The following is a 20,148-nucleotide window of genomic DNA, read 5'->3' on the forward strand; positions in this document are numbered from 1 at the left end:
GAGATGGGAGAAACAGGTGCGAGGGAAAATAAGGCTGGAGTCTACAAAGGGGCTGTTAGATTGCAGAATGCAATTTGAAGCGGCTCAGGGTTCCCCCGGAGGACCAAGCTGGAGAGCCGCCAGCCGGGCGGGACCTGCAGAGAACCCAGGAGGCAGCCTGCGCCACGGCCCCGCCCCCGGAGCCCCGCCCCTGCCCGGGATGGACCAATAGGAACCCGGGATGTTAGCGGGTGGGAGGTGCGGCTGGGTTGCCACAGCCGGAGCTGGGCGGTGGCGGGCGCAGCCTGAGGGGTGTGGCTGAGCCTGAGGCGGTGGCGCAATGGAGGGACTGGAAGGTGAGTAACTGAAGGGATGCGGGTCGGGCGTCTAGAACAGGCCCAGAACAGTTGGCAGGGGGAGGGTCCTGGACATCAGAACCGGAGAGGCCAGGGCAGGTCCGAAGCGGGGGACTCGGCTCGCCTCTGGAGGCCGAGGCTGGCTGGAGCCGAGAGCCCCCGACGGTGGAGCGAGGGAGTCCCAGGCTGCCCCGCCTAGACGCTCTGGCCCACCCGAGCCTCCGCCTGCCTCTGGCACAGTCTGCACGTCCCTTCCTACCCTTTTCTGATCTTGCCTGACGACTGAGTGTCCTTTTGGTAATCACGGTCGCTGGCCGGATTTTATTCTCCTTGCAAACTGGATTCTCCATTAATGTCCACGGCCTCACCACCACCGGGCCAGTCTTTTCTGGGGCCCAGGGGTTTGTGTCCAGCCTCGAGCTCTTGACACATTCCTTGGCCAATTTCCTTGAATAACCGTTTTGTTTTTACATTTCGACGGCTGCTTCTATCAGAGGAATGCCAGAGCATCTCCCAAGAAGTGTCACTGGCCAGCTTTAGAGCCCTACAATGGATTGCCAGAGGGATTTAATGGCTTGTTCACGGCCGCTGCGTGAGGAAGAGCCAGCATTGCTTCCTTATGTTTGGATTTATTCTTGTGCTGTAACCATGACTCCAGATTTTGCTTTGTTCCCAGTTCTTTCACTTTTTCTCTGTTCTCTTCACTCATTTTATCCTGGATAATTACAACATTCACCTAAAAACAAAGGAAAAAAGAAACTGGTGAAATCAGTGTTCAGCCTAACAGTTCTTCTCTGAGGAATTCACTGAAATCTTGAAACAGTTTCAAGATTTTTTTTTTTTTAAATTGCAGTTAATCTTTCTGATGAAGAACAAACCTTCAGAACCGATTAGTTCTTTTTTCCCCCACTTAATTTACATGGATTCAGGTGGAATTAAGAATGAGCAGAGGCATTTAACCCTGTGTATTTGTTGCATACTAGAAAGTAAAATAATGTAATTGTATTATGAAGTGAAATAGTTAACAGGACCCAAGGCCACCAAAAAGTAAATGTAATAATGTGAGTGTAGGTTTATGTCACACTTCTGCTCTGTGATAAAGCTGTCATAGTAAACAGCTTGAGCGTGAAACAGAGAATTCTGATAATTATGGCCAACTGCAGTATGCTATGAACTGTGAACTCTTGTTTTTGCTTTATTAAGAAAATAATTCATATAAGAGATTGACTATCAGTACACCTTACTTTTAAGATACTTTTGTTTAGAGGGCTCAGGAGGCAACTTACTAAGAATGCTTTTTTTATAATATCAGTTACACAGGTAGAGAAATAGATGGATTTTGTATGTGTGGGTTCAGCCTTTAATGCACCATATTAAACAGCACTTGTTCTTTACTTTTTAATTATTTTTTGTCACAAAATAAGATGGTATCATTAACTATGATGTGTTTAATTGTAATTAATTAGGTTGGAATATATGAAATTGCGCTTTTTGTAGGGCAAAACAGTTAAATATTGGTAGTATCAAGTGGTTCATCTTCATAAAAGCTCTGAGAGTTTTCTGTTGACATTAACACAATGTCTTTCTCCACCTCCTTCTCCCTCCCCTAATTGTCACGCTTTACATAAGTCCAAAACTTTGAATCTTAAGGTTACCATTCATTCATTCATATCTTCATTTAATAAACATTAATACAGTGACAACGTTTCTTACTAGACCAAGTCTAGTACTTTTGAAGCATTCTTATTAAGGTTCTGAAAGTAATGTGGTGACACTGCTATAATGTAAAGTCCATAAAATGTAAGTTCAATGAAGGTAGGGCTTTGACTACTATCCTTTACTGCATCCTCGGGGCCCAGAATGATGCCCATCATAGACAAAGTCATTTATTTAACAAAAAATACTTATTGAATATTACTTTGTGTTAGATACTGTTTTAGGTGCTGAGGAAACAAGAGTAAAATGAGATGAAAATCTTTGCCTTAATAACATGCTGAATAAAATAATACTCTGCAAACTGTTCAAAAGGACTTTATATATAAGATCTTACATTATAATGATAACCTTATGAGTAAACATTATATTTCTATATTTAGTAAAATATCTTAAAAAGTTTACCTAATGTGTTAGAGTAATTGAGTAACCCTTGTACTCTTTGACATTAGACTTATGTTTCTGGTTGTAACTACCTACCAGACTTATCTTTCTTGTAAAACTAGAAAATGTATGGATTCTTGAAAAATTCTATTGAAGAAACATCCTCTTTTGCATTATTTGTGTAGATCATATATGACTTATATTATTTTTGGTCTTCTGGATCTTTCATGCTTCCTGAAGTCTCAAGAGAAGAGCTGTTAGGCTGAACACTGTATTTTGAAACCAGATACAAATTATTGCTCATGGTTTTGTATTATCTCTATCTCAGCACTAGTGAATTGTGCAGCTAATTCACACTAAAGCCTTTAATTCCTTTTCACCTGAAGTTCATATCCTGCCGATCTGTCTACAGGCAATGGAAGTATTCTGAACTTGGGAGAGTTCCAATCTCTTATAAGCTTTTTCATCTGCAAAATGAAGAGCTGATAATTTTATCTTTATATGTACATAGTATTGTCATTCCCTTTATAACACCCTTATCAACAGTTATAACAGTTATTATGATAGAGATTGGGCTGCCCATTCCTTTTAGACAGCTGAAATGATTAGGCCTCTGTTGTTCCTTAACACTTGTCTAGAAGTCTGATTGCTCTCCTGCATCATTGCCCTTGTTCTAGTTGAAGACAGCACTTATTTTTCAGTTTTATTTTTCTCTAGTATAAACATATACTAGTTTATGAAAACAACTCATTTTTATTAATTTATCTAGCATTTAATTGTCTTTGGTACTGAATTAGATGCCAGATACTTTAATAGCCAGTATATTGGAAAGGCCTGTGTTTGAATCCTTGCTTTGTTTCCTTTTAGTTCTATGATTTGGGCAATTTATTTTATTTGAACTTCAGTTTACTTAGCTATAAAAAATGGAGCTAAAAAATAATAAACTAACTGAACTGATATACATAAACATTTAGCTAGGTGCCTTAAATAGTAGGCCTCTTCAGTACCTGTTTGTTAATGGATAAAATCATAAAAAGCATATTAGGAACTTAAGACAGGTCCAGTATAGGCAGGATAGAACATGCTTGGAAGGAGAGAGAGGACTTTTCAGGGTCTCATACTGTTGAAAGGTCCAGTGAGATGACAATCTAAGAGGGCTTCAATTAGACTAATGATGGGTTAACAGTGATTAGTTATGGCCACTTCTTGAGGTCTTTACTCAATGTCTCCTTATTAATGATGCTTTCCCTAATTCTTCCCACTTCTCAAAGACTGTCCTCTCTTCCATTACCCTGTTTTCTTAATTGTGCTGATCACTACAGGTCATTTTATATATTTATTTGTATTTATTTTTGCCCTATTATGACAGCAAAAGCTCCATAAGATCATAGTCTTCGGTTTTTACACTCCTGCATCTCTACCTGCTAGAACAGTTTCTGTCTCATGCTAGATGCTCAGCAAATACCTCATGAATCCATGAATGTATCTGTTTTAATACAGTGATTGTAATTCAGACAGCAAGTGAATGAGAGATGGGGGAGATTCTAAGCAGAAAATGTAAGTCAGTGTTTTCAAAAAAACGTGCTATTTTAGGACATTAGTCCTAAATATATCTTGGGGGCAGAAAGGATTACTGATAAAATGAGTTTGGGAAAATAAAAGCATATTAAATCTCTTTTTTAGGATTGAGGAAGTTCAGTTCTCAGAAAACCCATTTAACTTAGTTGTATCTACCCTTTCCCACACACTTGACAATGGAGCAAGAGATTTGAGAGTGATTAGTAGTGGAAATGACTGGTCATGTTCAGACTGTGTAGGAAGGCAAGGATAGCCAGGAATGGAAATCCAAGTCATTCTGAGATCAAGACAGTCACTTAAAGGTAGAAGATAGAAATCTTTGAGGAGCTTGAGTATTTTTAAAGTTCAGAGGTGGACTCTTAAGATGTTTTGGAAGTAGTTTTGCTAAAGTAGAGTTCAGGTAATTAAAATGGAGTGGTGGTGAAGGTTGTGTATTGAGTAGGTTAAACATGAATTCTGAAATGTTTACATCTCCTAGGATGAGCTGAAAAAGAAAAATCTTTTGGTATAATGGATATTGTTGATCTGAAAGTAATACAACTTTTGGAAAGTTTTTTTTTTTCTTCTTTGGAATAAAGTAGTGTGCTTCAGAAGAGAGATTTCGTGAATGTTTAAGCTTGGATTCAGATTAGCTGTGATAGAATATAAGATGACAGAAGGGAGGAGATAGACATTCTGCAGTGGAGTCCAGAACTGTTCTTAATTTCCAAGTTTCCTTTTGAAAATATTCTTTCCTATTTCTTAAATACATATGTTTTAAAATGTCACAACTCTTTGATATAATATATTCGTTCACATCACCTATGTGATAGTATTATGTAAAGATGTCATTTTAAGTCTTATTGTACAGTTATAAAGTTGTGAAATATAGCAACTCATTACAGAATTATATGTACTGATTGGCTTCTTGAGTGTTCTAGTATATGAAAGTAATTTATTGACTTGGTTCTATTCATCAGTTTGAGTGCTTTTTAATTTTGCTTTCTGCTACAATATTAACTTGTCTGAATATTATGTCCCTTGTAATTTTATAAGCTACAAAATGTGCTCGTTTTTGCCATGTATAAGAGCTTAGTGGAATTTGCCTGCATGCCTTGGAAAGTACTGTGTTTTATTTCTATAGGTTATAAATCCTCTCAAATTTTAATGTAGATTCAGCAGGTATTAGTTTGACTTAACAAATATTAGCCTTGGTGTATCTATACAATTAGTCAGACATTTGCTTCTAATTTATATAGTGAAGACTATACGTAGAAAGAGATGTCATGTTTTTCACTATAGGTCCTTTCAGATTCTCAGTTTTCTATGTAGACAAGTGGAAGTGATTTTCTCAACATAATGTGTACTACCTGAAACATTCATTCTATCATCTGCAATTAATTTTTCTTATATATGAACTTTAAAAAAATTATAATACCAGTAGAAGTATCTTTTTATCTGTGTATTTTTCTTCCTAATACGGTCTTAATGTAGATTTTGTTAAACTATTAATACGATAAAAGAGGGCCGTTGTGTCATTTAATCCAACTTTCTTATTTTATATGAGTAGAACCTGAACTTAGGCTGAATGTCTTACCCTGGACTCTTAGTTCTCAGTGACAGAGTAGGTTTTTATTTGTATTTATTTTACAATAATTGAAGTTAGATAATATAGGGTAGCCATAAAATTTGTGTGCAATTTATTATAGTGGGCAATTTAAAATTGCACATGGGACTTTATGGCCACCCTGTATAAGTCAAATCCCAGGGCTTTTTCTGCCATATTGTCATGTCTTTTAACAAATACCATTAGAATAAAATGTGGCTTTTTTACTTTAAGGCATGAACTATCATGACCTGGGTAGAAGTTTCCATTAATAAGGTTTTAAAAAGTCACTTCATTAGTAACATTTCTTTTATCCAGGTATATGATAGTTATATTAGTTTTAATCGAATCAGAGTTGTAGCTGCCTCTTCTAATTAATTGTGCCTGGTCAGAATTTACTGGTCCAGCGACTCTTAATATAAGTAGTATATGTATAAAATAATGAACAATTCTCATAATACTTGCAGTTTGTATAACTGGGTGATCTTGCCATAAAACATTATACTTCAAATTGTCTGATGATACTCAAAACAAGATTCTTTTATTCTAGACTCTTCAGATCATTTCACAAAGACACTTAACCCATCACTAATGATAGTTCTTCATGCCTTGGAGATTAGCAGGATAAATTGTGTTTTTAAAGTTTAGTAATTTATAGTAGAGATAGTCTGTAAGTTAAGAGTATATGAAAAATTAATTTGGTTAAAATAATTACAAGAAAACCAGATATTTCCAACAGTATCAACTTGGTTGTCCTTACTCTTCTGTGTTTATCCTGTTTTTTTTTTTTTTTTAATAGAGACAGAGTCTCACTTTATGGCCCTCGGTAGAGTGCCGTGGCCTCACACAGCTCACAGCAACCTCCAACTCCTGGGCTTAAGCGATTCTCTTGCCTCAGCCTCCCGAGTAGCTGGGACTACAGGTGCCTGCCACAACGCCCGGCTATTTTTTTTTGGTTGCAGTTTGGCTGGGGCCGGGTTTGAACCCGCCACCCTCAGTATATGGGGCTGGTGCCTTACTGACTGAGCCACAGGCGCCGCCCTTTATCCTGTTTTTTTAGACCACTTTTTACTTTGGTAACTCTAAAAGTCTTGTTCCCATTATAACTGATGCTTTTGCTTATTTTAAAATGAAATGAGACATTTTCATAAAACTGACAACTTACCTATGAAACTGAGAGAAAACAGTAAAATTTGAAGTTTTACAAATGATTTATAGAAATCGTTTTTAAATTCTTTTTTGTTTGTTTGTTTGTTTTGTTTTAGAAAATGGAGTGTTGTCCAGGTTGGAGAATTATTACCTTGCTACTGAGTAAAAGTTCTCTCAGTAGGTCTTGGAATCAACACACATGCTCATACCATATTTTGTAAATTATAGGACTATGCTCTATGATGGGTTCATGTAAGAGGAAATTATAAGTTTATATATATGTATATATCACATATCTTTACTTATCTTTACTTATCACATATCTTTTACTTATTTAAAATAATTCTATTTAAGAAGATTTTTTATTGAGATAATTACTTTTAAATTCGTTCTCTTTAAAGGCATTTCATCTTTTATTATGCCTTTTGTGTTAATAATTTTCCTTTCATTTAAGGACATTTTAAACATATTTGGTATCTTGTAGGAATTAATGCCAAGAATTAAATTTTATTGTATAGTAATATCCTGGTTGCTCTTATGGTAAGTTTTAATTTTTGTATAAAAATAGAGCATGATTTGGTTCTTAGATACAGTGAATAAGTAAAACACAAAGCTATTAACTTCGTGACAGTAATGATCATTGTGTTTTTCACCGTTGTGTAGCTGTCACTTGGTATCTGCTTAGCAAGTAGCAGTTGCTCAAGTTGGCACTAAGATTGTTTTCATGTGTTGAATTGATTTTTCTCGATAGTTAATTTGTATTAGATTTTGCTTTTTATCTATTTAACGTGTACATAATGAAGTATACTTTTAATGAATAAAATGTGCTTTTTAAATTTTGTGTTGATGAATATTTAAATCATTTCTCAGTATTTAATGGAGTACATGGAAACTATAAACAAGCTTTGTGAATTATTTAGCACGAAGTCTCACTTTGACTATAATTTTTAAAACCTTACTAATGAACCCACTGGATTCCATATGGCAACTCTGTCAACTTTTTGTATCATTAGTGGACTTATGTGGATAAATGATACTGGCCTCCCGGACTAAACTGGCTCCTGACTGCAGAAGGACAAATCAGGCAAATCTTAGTTTTGCTTTTACAGAGTCTACTACTTAATGTAAGCCACTATGCTAAATAACTTCCATCTAAGATGACAAATAGTCACTATCTACCAGTAAAATAGGGCAGTGGAGTACTAGGAGAATGAAAGAACAAGAACAGTTCTTCTCTTGCTGTATTTGAACATATTCTTGCCAGTGTCTATTTTGATTCATCTGATTAGTTTTCTTTGAACTCACTAAATGCCTTGAAACATTATGATTGTATTTTTAAAATGAGTTTGTTACTTCAGAAAGAAAACGCTTCTTCTATTTGCTTTTCATTTGATAAAAGAATTTAAAAAATTTGTATTCAGTAGGATATTCAGGATAATATATGGGAAAGATGGAAAGATTAATTTTTTAGAACACTGTAAGTATGAAAATAAAATTAGATTTTATATTTCACTAGAAAATAAAATGATAGACTCAGTTGTAGAATCCCAAAGAATGTAGTTATTTTTTTTTTTTCTTTTCTTTTTTTTTTTTTTTTTTTTGAGACAGAGTCTCACTTTTTTGCCCTCGGTAGAGTGCCATGGTGTCACTGCTTATAGCAACCTCCAACTCCTGGGCTTAGGCGATTCTCTTGCCTCAGCCTCCCAAGTAGCTGGGACTACAGGCACCCGCCACAACGCCTGGCATTTTTTGTTGCAGTTTGGCCAGGGCTGGGTTCGAACCCGTCACCCTCCTTATATGGGGCCGGCATCCTACCCACTGAGCCACAGGCGCCGCTCTAATTATTTCTTTAAAAAAAAAAAATTCTCTTTTAATGGCTAAATAGTATTCCATGGTATACACTACCACAGTTTGTTAATATATTCCTGGATTGGTGGGCATTTGGGTTGTTTCCACATTTTGGCGATTGTAAATTAAGCTGTGATAAACAGTCTAGTGCAAATGTCCTTATGATAATTTTTTTTTTTCTTCTGAGTGGATACCATGTAATGGATTTAAGGATCAAATGGGAGGTATAATTTGAGTTCTTTGAGGATTCTCCATACTTCCTTCTAAAAAAGTTGTACTACTTTGCAGTCCCACCAGCAGCGTAAAATGTTCCCTTCTTTCCACATCCACGCCAGCATCTGCAGCTTTGGGACTTTGTGATGTGGGCCACTTTACATCTTTTATATTAACCTGGATGAGGTGGAACACATTCTTAGTAAAGTATCAGAAGAATGGAGAAGCAAGAATCCAATGTACTCAATTCTAATATGAAGGCAGTAGATGACTTAATATATGGTGGGGGGTTAGGGGAATGAGGGAACAGGAGAGGGGATGAGCGAGGCGTTTGGTGAGGTCACAGTGTATGGCATAACTCTTGGGGGCAAGATGGAATTATAAGGGAATTTGCCTAACAAATGCAGTCACTGTAACCTAATTCTTTGTACCCTCAATGAATCCCAAACAATAAAAAAACAAAAATTATTCTGTGACTACTTAATGCTTCAACCTCTCAAGTTAACTGGGACTACAGGTTTGTGCATCCATGCCTGGCTGATTTTTAAACATTTTTTGGTAGTGAGGGACTCATATTTCCTAGGCTAATCCGGAACTTCTGGCTTCAAGGGATCCTCCTGCCTCACTTCCCAAAGGGCTGGGATTATGGATGTGACATCACACCCAACCCTATTTGTTTATCCTTAAATCATGACTCTTGTGTTTATTCTGGTCTTTTTGACTACTTTTTGACTTGGATAACTCTAAGTTTTATGCCCATTTTAGAGATAATTTCTCTTATTTCAAAAGGAAATGACATTTTTCACAAAAATTGACAACTTATAAAACTAAGAGAAAACATTAAACTTTGAAGTTTCACAATTTGAGAGCTATAGAAATTATTTTAATTTCTTTTCTGTTTTAGAAAATGGAAGTACTGTCCAAGTTGGAGAATTGTTACCTTGCAGGATTTGTGGAAGAACATTCTTTCCAGTAGCATTAGTGAGTAGACTGATTTTGTACCTTTTCTTCTTGGGGTTTAGTGGATCTGCAATTGTTCAGTACTTCAAAACTACTCTCAGGGGAAGAGCTTACATGGAAAATTGTGAAGAGTTACTTGTTAGTGTTCTTTAAGAGTTTTGATTCCAGCTATGTCATTGTTCCAGAATGCTCTCCTTCATTTAGAGTTATGTATTTACAGATACAAAGTTATATAATATTTGGGATTTGCTTTATAGTACTTCAGGATAAAAGCAGAGATAGGTAAAACAAAATTGCTAATATATTGATAATTTAATTGTTGAAGCTGGGTAATGAATAAATGGGAGTTATATCAGTCTCTCAACACTTATGCATGTTTGAATTATTCCAAAGAGAAAATTTTTTTTCAGTATAAAAGTGTACCTAAAATTTATTGTGCATTTTCTGGATGCTTTTAGGTACTAAGTATATACAAATATTAAAGCCATCTAAATAGAGAATAATAAAAATCATGCCTGTGTACTCTAAAGATACTAACTTCAGACAAAAATATACATTTATTTGATATGAATAATTTTTCTTTAAATATGGGTCTGCTGATTAGAGTTCTGCCACAATCCCCTGTGCATCCTCTTACTATTTCTAGTTTGTTTTGTTAAAGCAAGTGAAGAAATAATGATACAAAGTGCCCTTCTGACTGCAAGTGCCTTTTAAATAATGTTGACTTTTCTGTTATTCTTTAAAAATATCTTAATTATAAAACCATCACATTGTACCCCATAAATGCATAAATGTACACAGCTATGATTTGATTAAAAATAAATAAATAAAATCTTGCCTATACCTTCAGTGATTATTTTTTCTTATCGGTTTATTATTTTACAAAACATTCAGCTGAGTATCACTGGTAAAAAAAAAAAAAATGTCTTTTTTTGCCCTCATTTGTCTAATATTTGATTTAATGATGTTTTCAGTATGACAACTATAACTTGAATAGTCAGATTTGGAAACAAACAGCACTTAACATTTGACATATATGGGAACATATATACAAGGATCTACTGCCTGCTTGCCTTATTGGTTTGGAATACTTAAAGATTTTATTATAGCTATAATTATAGTGCTTGCTTGTGGAACTGAAAACTGAAATCAGGTATATAAAACAGTTGATTACTGATCATTTACTGAAAGCTTAATGGTTTCAGTTTCTTCAAAGTTTATGAAAATACAAAAGAAAGAGTGTTTAGGGCACCGATGTCATCAGTCGACATGCTTTTTACAGGGTGGACATAAAGTTTATGTGCAATTTAAAATAGTTTAACATAGTAAATTGCACACAAAGTTTATCTAGAAGAAGAATGTTTATCTAATTGGTCACATAAGAGAGCTTCCTTTGGTATGTCTTTAAAATGAATAGACGAATGAATGAATGATTGAGTTGTCAACTCTATTAAAAACAACAACAAAAACTAGAAAGTGGAACACTAGGTAACACAAGAAAAATCTTAGGTGAAGAGAGGTAGGAAGCTTGACTTCCAGAAGGGAAGAAAGGGATGATTATGGGGGAAGGACATAAATCTGACTACTTTGTCCTATTATCATTTTGTGTAAACTTCATGTTGGTATACTACTATTTTGCTAACTTTAGTGATCCTACTTCATTTACATTGTCTGTTTAATATCAATATTCAGTTATTTATTGTAAAGATTTTTTTTTCTACTGGATTAGCATTGACTTGGTTACATGTTTTTTTTTTGGCAAAAAATATGAAAACTGAGAAAAGAATATTGAATAAACTTAATAAGATTTTTTTATTTTGCAGTTTTTAGCTGGGGTTTGAACCCACCACCTCCGGTGTATGGGCCCAGTGCCCTACTCCTTTGAGCCACAGGTGCCACACAACCTTAATAATATTTTTAAAGAATATTTCTTTATCTTGTGAGAAAGATAACTTTATAACAGCATATATTATATATAAAAAGTTAATTAAGACAAGGTATAGCTTTATCTTCCTATTTTTAAATTGGTTTTAAGCCGGCTTTCATCTAAATAAAGTTTTATAGTCTTCTCTTGTGTAAAAAAGAAAATAATATGTTACATTTTTTCTTTCTAACAGAAAAAACATGGACCCATTTGCCAGAAAACTGCCACTAAAAAACGGAAAACTTTTGATTCAAGCAGACAAAGAGCTGAAGGAACTGATATTCCAACAGTAAAACCTCTGAAACCAAGGGTAGCTATGTAACCTTTTTTTTTTTTTATTAATTGTTGGGGATTCATTGAGGGTACAAGAAACCAGGTTACACTGATTGCAATTGTTAGGTAAAGTAACCTCTTACAATCACTATATAACCTTTTGAACAATATGAATATGTTATTCTATATATTGAAAAAATAATAATATATTAAGATCAAAAATAAACACAAGTCTGTGTTATATGTTCTGTTTAGAAATTATCAGAAGATTTATAAAATAAGTTTTATTTTAAATAAAATTTCAAATTTTTGCAAAGTAGGGATAGATAAAGATGCTATCTCAAACTCCATCAGTTACAGTTTGCACCAGACAGCCAGTTGTTGTCACATGTTCTTTTTAAGTCATTGTTAAAAGCTTTAGATATAATAAGTTTTGAGCTATAATTTACCAGTTTCTTACCAGTAGTATAATTGTGGTATGCATAAAGTAAAGCTATTAGTTATAGACATTTTAAAATAATAGACATATTTGTAATTTATATTTATGCTTTCTGGGGAAAAGTTTTCTCATTTGTTCAATTGTCCACATATAGGTATTGTCAGCTCATTTTCTTTTTTGAAATTAAAGCAATAAGCCTTTTGTGATGATTTCTCCTTATTTCCAGTCATATATTATAGTTATCCTTTGATATCTATGGGGTCTTGGTTCTAAGACTCCTCTTGTTCCCCCCCTTGGATATCAAAATCTCTGTATGCTCAAATCTCTTACATAAATAGTATAGTATTAGTATTTGGATATAATTTACATCCTCTTGTATACTTCAATCTCTAGATTACTTATAAACCTAATATAATGCAAATGCTATAGAAATAGTTGTCATACTGTGTTGTTTTTTCAAAGTTGTATTATTTTTTATAGTACTATTATTATTTTTTAATTAATTTATTTATTTTGGGGACAGAGTCTCACTCTTGGTACCCTTGGTAGAGTGCTGTGATGTCATAGCCCACAGCAATCTCAAACTCTTGGGTTTAAGCAATTTTCTTGCCTTAGCCCCCCAAGTAGTTGGAATTACAGGCACCTGCCACAATGCATGGCTATTTTTTGGTTGCAGTTGTCATTGCTGGAACCCACCAGCCTTGGTGCATATGGCTGGTGCCCTACTCACTGAGCTACGGGTGCCGAGCCTCAAATGGGTTTTTACCCATGGTTGAGTAAATCCATGAATGTGAAACCAAAAAATATGGAGGGCTGACTATACATTGCTAAGAATAAATTTTTAAATACTTTATCTGACTTGGTTATAAACAATCATTTCAGTAAAACCGTTGAAGATAAATACTGGATTGAGTAGATTTTTGAAAGAAAACTCTACTTTTCATATTAATAACTTCTTCCGGTGGTTTAGGAAGAACATTTCCTTCTGGAGAAATTAATCTTAACTGATAAATTTTTTTGATGGTAGAAAAATCAGATGTTAATATTTAGTTTTCAGTCTGTAGTTATATAAGTAAAGGATGGTGAAGTTCAAATAAGGTATGTAAACCAAAATTTCAATTTTTTAGTAACTTGGCAGATACATGATTATATTAGCTTTAATTAGCTTAGACAGATAAACTAAACACATCTTTGGAGGCAGTATGGAGTGAGTATGAAAGATGGACCAAGAGCCAGAATGCCTGAATTTAACCTTGACTCTGCTACAGTCTATATATTTTTGGGGCAAGTTACTTAATCTAATTATGCTTCTGTTAACCTATAAAATGGTGATAGAAGTAGTATTTATCTTGTGGGGATATTGTATAAGATTATAGAAGATTATCCATGGGATCTCAATAAATCTTCTATTTCTATTCTATTTCTTTTATAAAGATAGGGTATTTGCATACTTAAAAATTAATTTCCTGAGAAAAAAGTGAAAATCATTGCTTTACATTAAGTGGTTTATTGCCTTGCTACTTAAAGTATGGTCCACAGAACAGTAATATTTACACTACTGGGGAACTTTTTAGAAATATAGGATCTCAGGTCCTTCCCAGACATACTGAATTAGAATCTGCATTTCAACAAAATCCCTGGTGAGATTCACATTAAAATTTGAGAAGCAATTTCTTAGAAAGTTTGAACATTGTGGTGTAGTTCTCAATATATTTATCTTTATCCAGAAAATCCTATAAAATCACTAACAGAATGGGGACAAAGCAACTACAGACTCCATTTTTGGAAAGAAGGCAGGCATACTCCACAGATTACCAAATAGATGTAAGGGCTGCCCAAAGCAGTTGAGATCCAAGAGAAATTACCCAGAAGAGGAAGTACCGGAAGTTGCTGGGGGAAGAGACCATGGAATGTGTTGCCTAAAAAGTGATTCTGAGAGATGTCATTGGATGTCATCTCTCATTTACTACAGCCAAGGTGTGAAATGGGTTGAACTGTTGGAATTTGGATAGCCAGGAACTGGAATGAGCAGGGCTGAAAATGTATAAAAGCCAGGAGGGGAGAAAAGGAACAGAAAGTTGAGGAGGCCTGGTTGCAGAGGCTCTTGGAAAGCACTAGTGAAAATGCCCTACCTGAAGGTAAAGGACATAACCTAAAAGGCTGTCCTCTTTTGGAAGTTGTTCTTACAGGATTTGAGGGAATAGGGCTGGCAGCAGTAGCCCTCTTGGACCAGCACTGTTTTAGCGCGCCAGAAGAAGCAGGTGTATGTGATCATAATGAAGATGCTTTATTTGCAGGAAGGAGTTGGCATCTGGTGGAACAGAGAAGGGAGATGATTGATGGTTTTGTAAAGCGGAAGGCTACTATGGGAAATCTCTTGCAGGTAGCTGTACCAGGAAAACTGAAATTATTCAGTAATGAATACTAAAACACCTATTAGTTTAGCATTGATACGGTACCGGGAGAAAAAAGCAGGAAAACTAACCAGTAGATGAGTAATACTAATTATGTGATCAGATATTTTGCTGTAGAATAAGAAACTTTAAAGGGTAGGTGATGTCAAACATCTAAATTTGCCACCATTGAGGCTAGGCATGGTAGCTCATACCTGCAATCCTAGCAGGGTGAGGCCAAGGCAGATGGATTACATGAGCTCAGGAGTCCAAGACCAGTCTGAGCAAGAGTGAGATCCATTTCTGAAGAAAAATTAGCCAGGCATTGTGGCAGGTGCCTGTAGTCCCAGCTATGCTGGAGGTTGAGTAAGAGGATCACTTGTGCCCAAGAGTTTGAGATTGCTGTGAGTTATGACTCCACGGCACTCTACCAATGGCAACAAAGTGAGACTGTGTCTCAAAAAAAAAAAAAATTGCCACCATTAAATATTTCTGTGTCTGTTTCATGATAGCAGTGGATCTGTACTTTTTCTTTATATCAAAATGCTGCTGTTCTCAGAAAACTAGTTGGAAAGTTGTTTCTTGTTTTCTATTTTCTGATTGATGTTAATTTTTTTCCTTAAGTGTCTTAAAAATAAAGGCAGCTGAGCCAGGAAATTTCTTTGTGGGAAAGAATAGATTCATTTTATAAAATAAATCTAACACTGTTGTCATTTTCTATATCTTTTGGTTTCTGTTTTGTTGTGTTTTCCAAGTAAATTGCCTATTTCATCTTAATTGTCAAATTGATTGGGATAAATTTTCTTTATAATATCTTCTTTTTTTCTCATGTTTTTAAAAACTGAATGGTATAATTTGTGTCCTCTTTTTTTTTCTGAATCAGTCTTGCTTTATTAATGTTTTTAAAGAACATGTATGGATTCCACAATATACTTGATTTAAAATATAAAGACATAATAGAAGTAGTTGGATATTTGGATATTTCAATAATATGACAAAATCTTTGTGGACACATTAGTGAGTGTCGTGTTAGTGGAAAGACAATTGAGGTAGTCCTATTAAAGTCAGGAACAAGATTGAACTGCAACCAACATAGAAAATGCCAACTGATATGTGTCTAGTTAGGTAAGAACAAGAAATTAGATGCACAGAGATCAGAAAATAAGGTAAAACTGTGATTATTAGAAGACGTGATATATCTGGAAAACCTAAGAAAATCAAGAGAAAACTACCATAAACAATAAAGGAAAGGTAAAATAATGTGTTATAATGTTACTGTACAGAAAGTACTAGCCTTCATATATTCAACCAACAACCTCTTAACACATAAAAATGAAGAAAAGACCTTATATAAAAGGACAAGACAAAATATAAAATACTTAAGAGCAAATCTTACAATAAAGATACAAGACTTCCCAATTCTTAAAATCTCCTGAAAAATAGAAATAAGTACTTCCTCAAATGGAATGATAGCCTATGTGCTTGTATTGATAGATTCAACATCATAAAGATTTTAAGTTTCCTAAATTGTTTATGAGTGAAGTGTTTAATTTTCCACTGGTTGTAATATTCACATGGACAATATGTATACAAAACTAACCATGAAAAGATTGAAAAAGAAGTGGATTGAAATAGTATTATCCTATCAGATATTAAAATACAAGGTTTCAAAATTTAAAACATTGATACTGACACAGAATAGTCAGAACAACTGAACAGAAGACTAAGGTTGGAAATAGGCCCAAATCTATGAGGGAGTTTAGTATGTGATAAAGGTGTCATCTCTGATATATGGGAGGAAACGATGGTGGGATAACTGCATAGCTATGTTAAAAAACAAAAAGTATAGTCAAATTCATATATTGCATCATACGCCAGGGTACACATGAATAAAGATTTAAATTTTAAAAAGAAAACTGTGAAAGTTCCAGAAGGAAACATGGGAGAATGTCATTTTTCTATGAATTGAGTTTGGGCATGGCTAATTTGACCTCAAATCCAGAGGCCATCAGAGAAAAGATGAGTAAATTAAATTGTATTTTAAAAGTAATGCTATTTATCAATAGACCCAGAGGCAAGGCAACAAAATGTTGATGGGAGGGAGGGAATAGTTCCTGTAAAGAGTTACTAGTAATTGTGACAGACACACACACACACACACACACACACACCAAACAAGTAATCCAACAAACAAGTTAATCAAGAATATAAACGGTTAACAAAAAAGGTAGTACAAATGGTTCTTAACAATATGAAAAGATGTTTAATTTCACTATTTAGGAGAAAAAAATGCAATTAAATCCACAAAAGGAGGACTGTGTTTCATCTCTAATCAGTTAAAAACCTAAAACTCTGTGGAGAGTCCATTGTGAAATAGGGACATATGTGTGTCTTATATGCTTTCTGCTGCTATATCAATTCTGCAAACTGGGTGACTTTTAAAGAAAAGAAATTGATTCCCTTACAGTTACAGAGGTGGGAGGTCCAAGAGCATGGCACTGGCATCTGGTGAGGGCCTTCTTGCTGCATCATCCTGTGTGGAACGGCAAGCATACATGTGAGACAGATAAATGGGGCCAAGTGTTTCTTTTTATTAAGAACCTACTCCTGTAATAACTAACCCACTCCCAGAATAATACCATTAATCCATATTTAATCATCTCTTAAATATTGTACATTTTAATATTATATTAATGGTAATGAAATTTCAACATGAGTTTTCGAAAGGACATTCAAACCACAACAGCACTCTTAGTGGCAGTTTAGATGTCACATTTACAAAAAGAAATTTAGAAATATCTATTAGGATAAGAATTGTCTATTAGGACTTGATTGGACTAATCGAGTCCAATCACATAAAGTTTCTCTTTAAAATTATAAATGTGGGAACGAAATCATTTAAAGACTCTTGATAAGAGAATATTTAAAATAATATGGCATTATCACAAGTTTTATTTCAATTTACTAAAAAAATTTTGGTACTTTTTAAATAATTATTTATAGCCGGAACCACCAAAGAAACCATCTAATTGGAGAAGAAAACATGAAGAATTCATTGCCACAATAAGAGCCGCTAAAGGCCTTGGTCAGGCACTTAAAGAGGGGGGCAAACTTCCTCCACCTCCTCCACCTTCTTATGATCCTGGTATGTGGAATATTGTTAACAGAAATGTTCATGTGAAGAGAAACTAAATGATAGAGCTTTTGTATTTTAGTGTATCATTAAACTTAATTTATAATAGTGAGACCTGATGAAGCTTAATCTGTAAATGCTTTGGTATAAAATAGTTATGATAATCCAGGCATCTAAATTTATAGACACAAAGTAGAGCATAGGAGCACATTATCTTTAATAATTTTATTTAGACATAAAGCATTGTATGTTATTATTTTTTAATTATTTTACTAACCATTAAATGTTAATATTCCAGGAAATATTTTAACTGCTCACTGTAAATTGGAATGTAATTGTTTAATAGGATTTATATTTAATAATTATGTTGCCTGGTTCTTTGGTATCGCCTCATCTGGGAAGGAAAAAAAAATCATCATATTATTTCTAAAATATGCAATTTGTGTGGGTAGACTACAATATATACTGATTCACGTAAATTCTTACATTATTAACATTTTCTTCACTGGAGAGAGAAAAGATGCTTGGTTCATTGTTACCCAAAGCAAAGCAAGACTTTGGTAACCCAGTATGAGATACTAAGATACTGAGAGATGTAAAGTAGCGCAGATAACACTTTTAAGACATTGGTTGTTAGGAGCCTGTAAGGAGAATATTAATGTAGCAAGATAACCACAGCAAAACAATGTTAATCTTCTAGATTGAAGAAAACTACTGAGAAAGTTCTTTAGCAAATGTACATATGATCATTTTGAATGTTTATTACAGAAGAGATGATGGCAAGCTGTTTCTTTCTTTTTTTTTTTTAAGTGTAACAGTTTATTTAAGAACAAAGAAAGCTTAGAGCACTTCTAGAGAGAAATGGCTCCCCTCTCAAAAGTGAGAATAGAGACTGAAAAGCTATTTCTATAAAGGGCCGGAGAATAAATATCTTAGGTTTTGTAGGCCACAAGGTTACTATTGCAACTACTCAACTCTGTCACTGTTGTATCATATAAGCCATAGGCAGTATCTAAATTAATATATATGGCTGTGTTTCCATAAAATTTTATTATAAAAACAGGCAAAAGGCAGGCAGGATTTGGCTAATGGTCATAGTTTGCCCACCTCTGTTGTAGAGTACTAGTAATTAATTTATGAATGTTTTCAGGATACTTCAGTTGGTCTTAGGTCTCTTCTAATATTACCTTTATTTTTCCCATGAATTTGAGTTCTCTTTCTGCTTTGGAGGTATTTAGACATTACATCTTACACTACATTAGTACATTTCTTATGCTCAATGTAAGTCAGAGAAAGTACCAGTTCTTCAGTATAATTTCGAATTAAGACATTTTTTAATCTCTTGGGCCTAACAAAAATGACTTATCAGGGGTGACGCCTGTGGCTCAAAGGAGTAGGGCGCTGGCCCCATATGCCAGAGATGGCAGGTTCAAACCCGGCCCCGGCCAGAAACTGCAAATAAAAAATAAAAAATCACTTATCAGTTGTGGATCTACTCTGCTAGTAAGCAGGACAAATTTCTGAGCTTCCAATGAATAACATTAAAAGAGAAAATTCTTTATCAAAAAGTAAACCTGTTGAAATAAATTGAGACTTTATTTTACACTAGTGAATTTTTACATCAATTCCCTGTGTCTCAGTTCAGATCTTTTATAGTCTGGCAAAATTTGATTCTAGGATAATTTTAAAAGAAGTTTAACTTACAGTATATGATACTTTGTATTTTGGAAAGATATTTTATCTCGGAAGCATTTGCTGTTTCTTAAATTTGAATTAATTCTGTTAGCAACATATATTTTTATCACTTCCTTCTGTTGTGATCTTTAAGAGAAAATAACACTTTAAAGATGAGTAAACTTTCTTGACAATTTCAAATAGGTAAAAGATTTTAATAGAGGAGCTCATAATTTAAAATGCATTTTAATGTTATGTTATTATAGCTCAACTAGTCTGCCATGTAAAATATGTGCATGTATTTATTATGAAAACATTTGATATTATAGAAGCAAAAGATAAATAACATTTTTCTCTACTTATTTTTTTGTACTGAGGATTTATTTTTTGATTTTTTTTCTCCTTAAATTTGACTCAAAGCCAGAAGAAAATTAGAATGTATCATATTGTAGCAGATCTTTTTCTTAAAAGTCTTTACTAAGTTCAGGAAATTCAGCCTGGGTGGTTATAAGGAAACAGGAGTTTTTGTTTGTTATTACTTACACAT

General features: G+C 34.3%; 1 protein-coding gene across 1 annotated transcript in view; it reads left to right on the top strand.

Moving 5' to 3' along the window:
- Positions 1–220: 220 nt before the first annotated feature.
- The window catches only part of ZC2HC1A (zinc finger C2HC-type containing 1A), a 45,985-nt gene continuing 26,057 nt past the window's right edge, over positions 221–20,148 (top strand). The window contains exons 1-4 of the mRNA XM_053559435.1: positions 221–335; positions 9,710–9,786; positions 11,883–11,999; positions 17,798–17,939. Coding sequence (XP_053415410.1) covers positions 320–335; positions 9,710–9,786; positions 11,883–11,999; positions 17,798–17,939 — 352 coding nt within the window. The 5' untranslated portion in view covers positions 221–319. The remainder of the gene's footprint in view (positions 336–9,709; positions 9,787–11,882; positions 12,000–17,797; positions 17,940–20,148) is intronic.

Source organism: Nycticebus coucang, chromosome 13, assembly GCF_027406575.1.
Source record: "Nycticebus coucang isolate mNycCou1 chromosome 13, mNycCou1.pri, whole genome shotgun sequence".
NCBI lineage: Eukaryota > Metazoa > Chordata > Mammalia > Primates > Lorisidae > Nycticebus > Nycticebus coucang.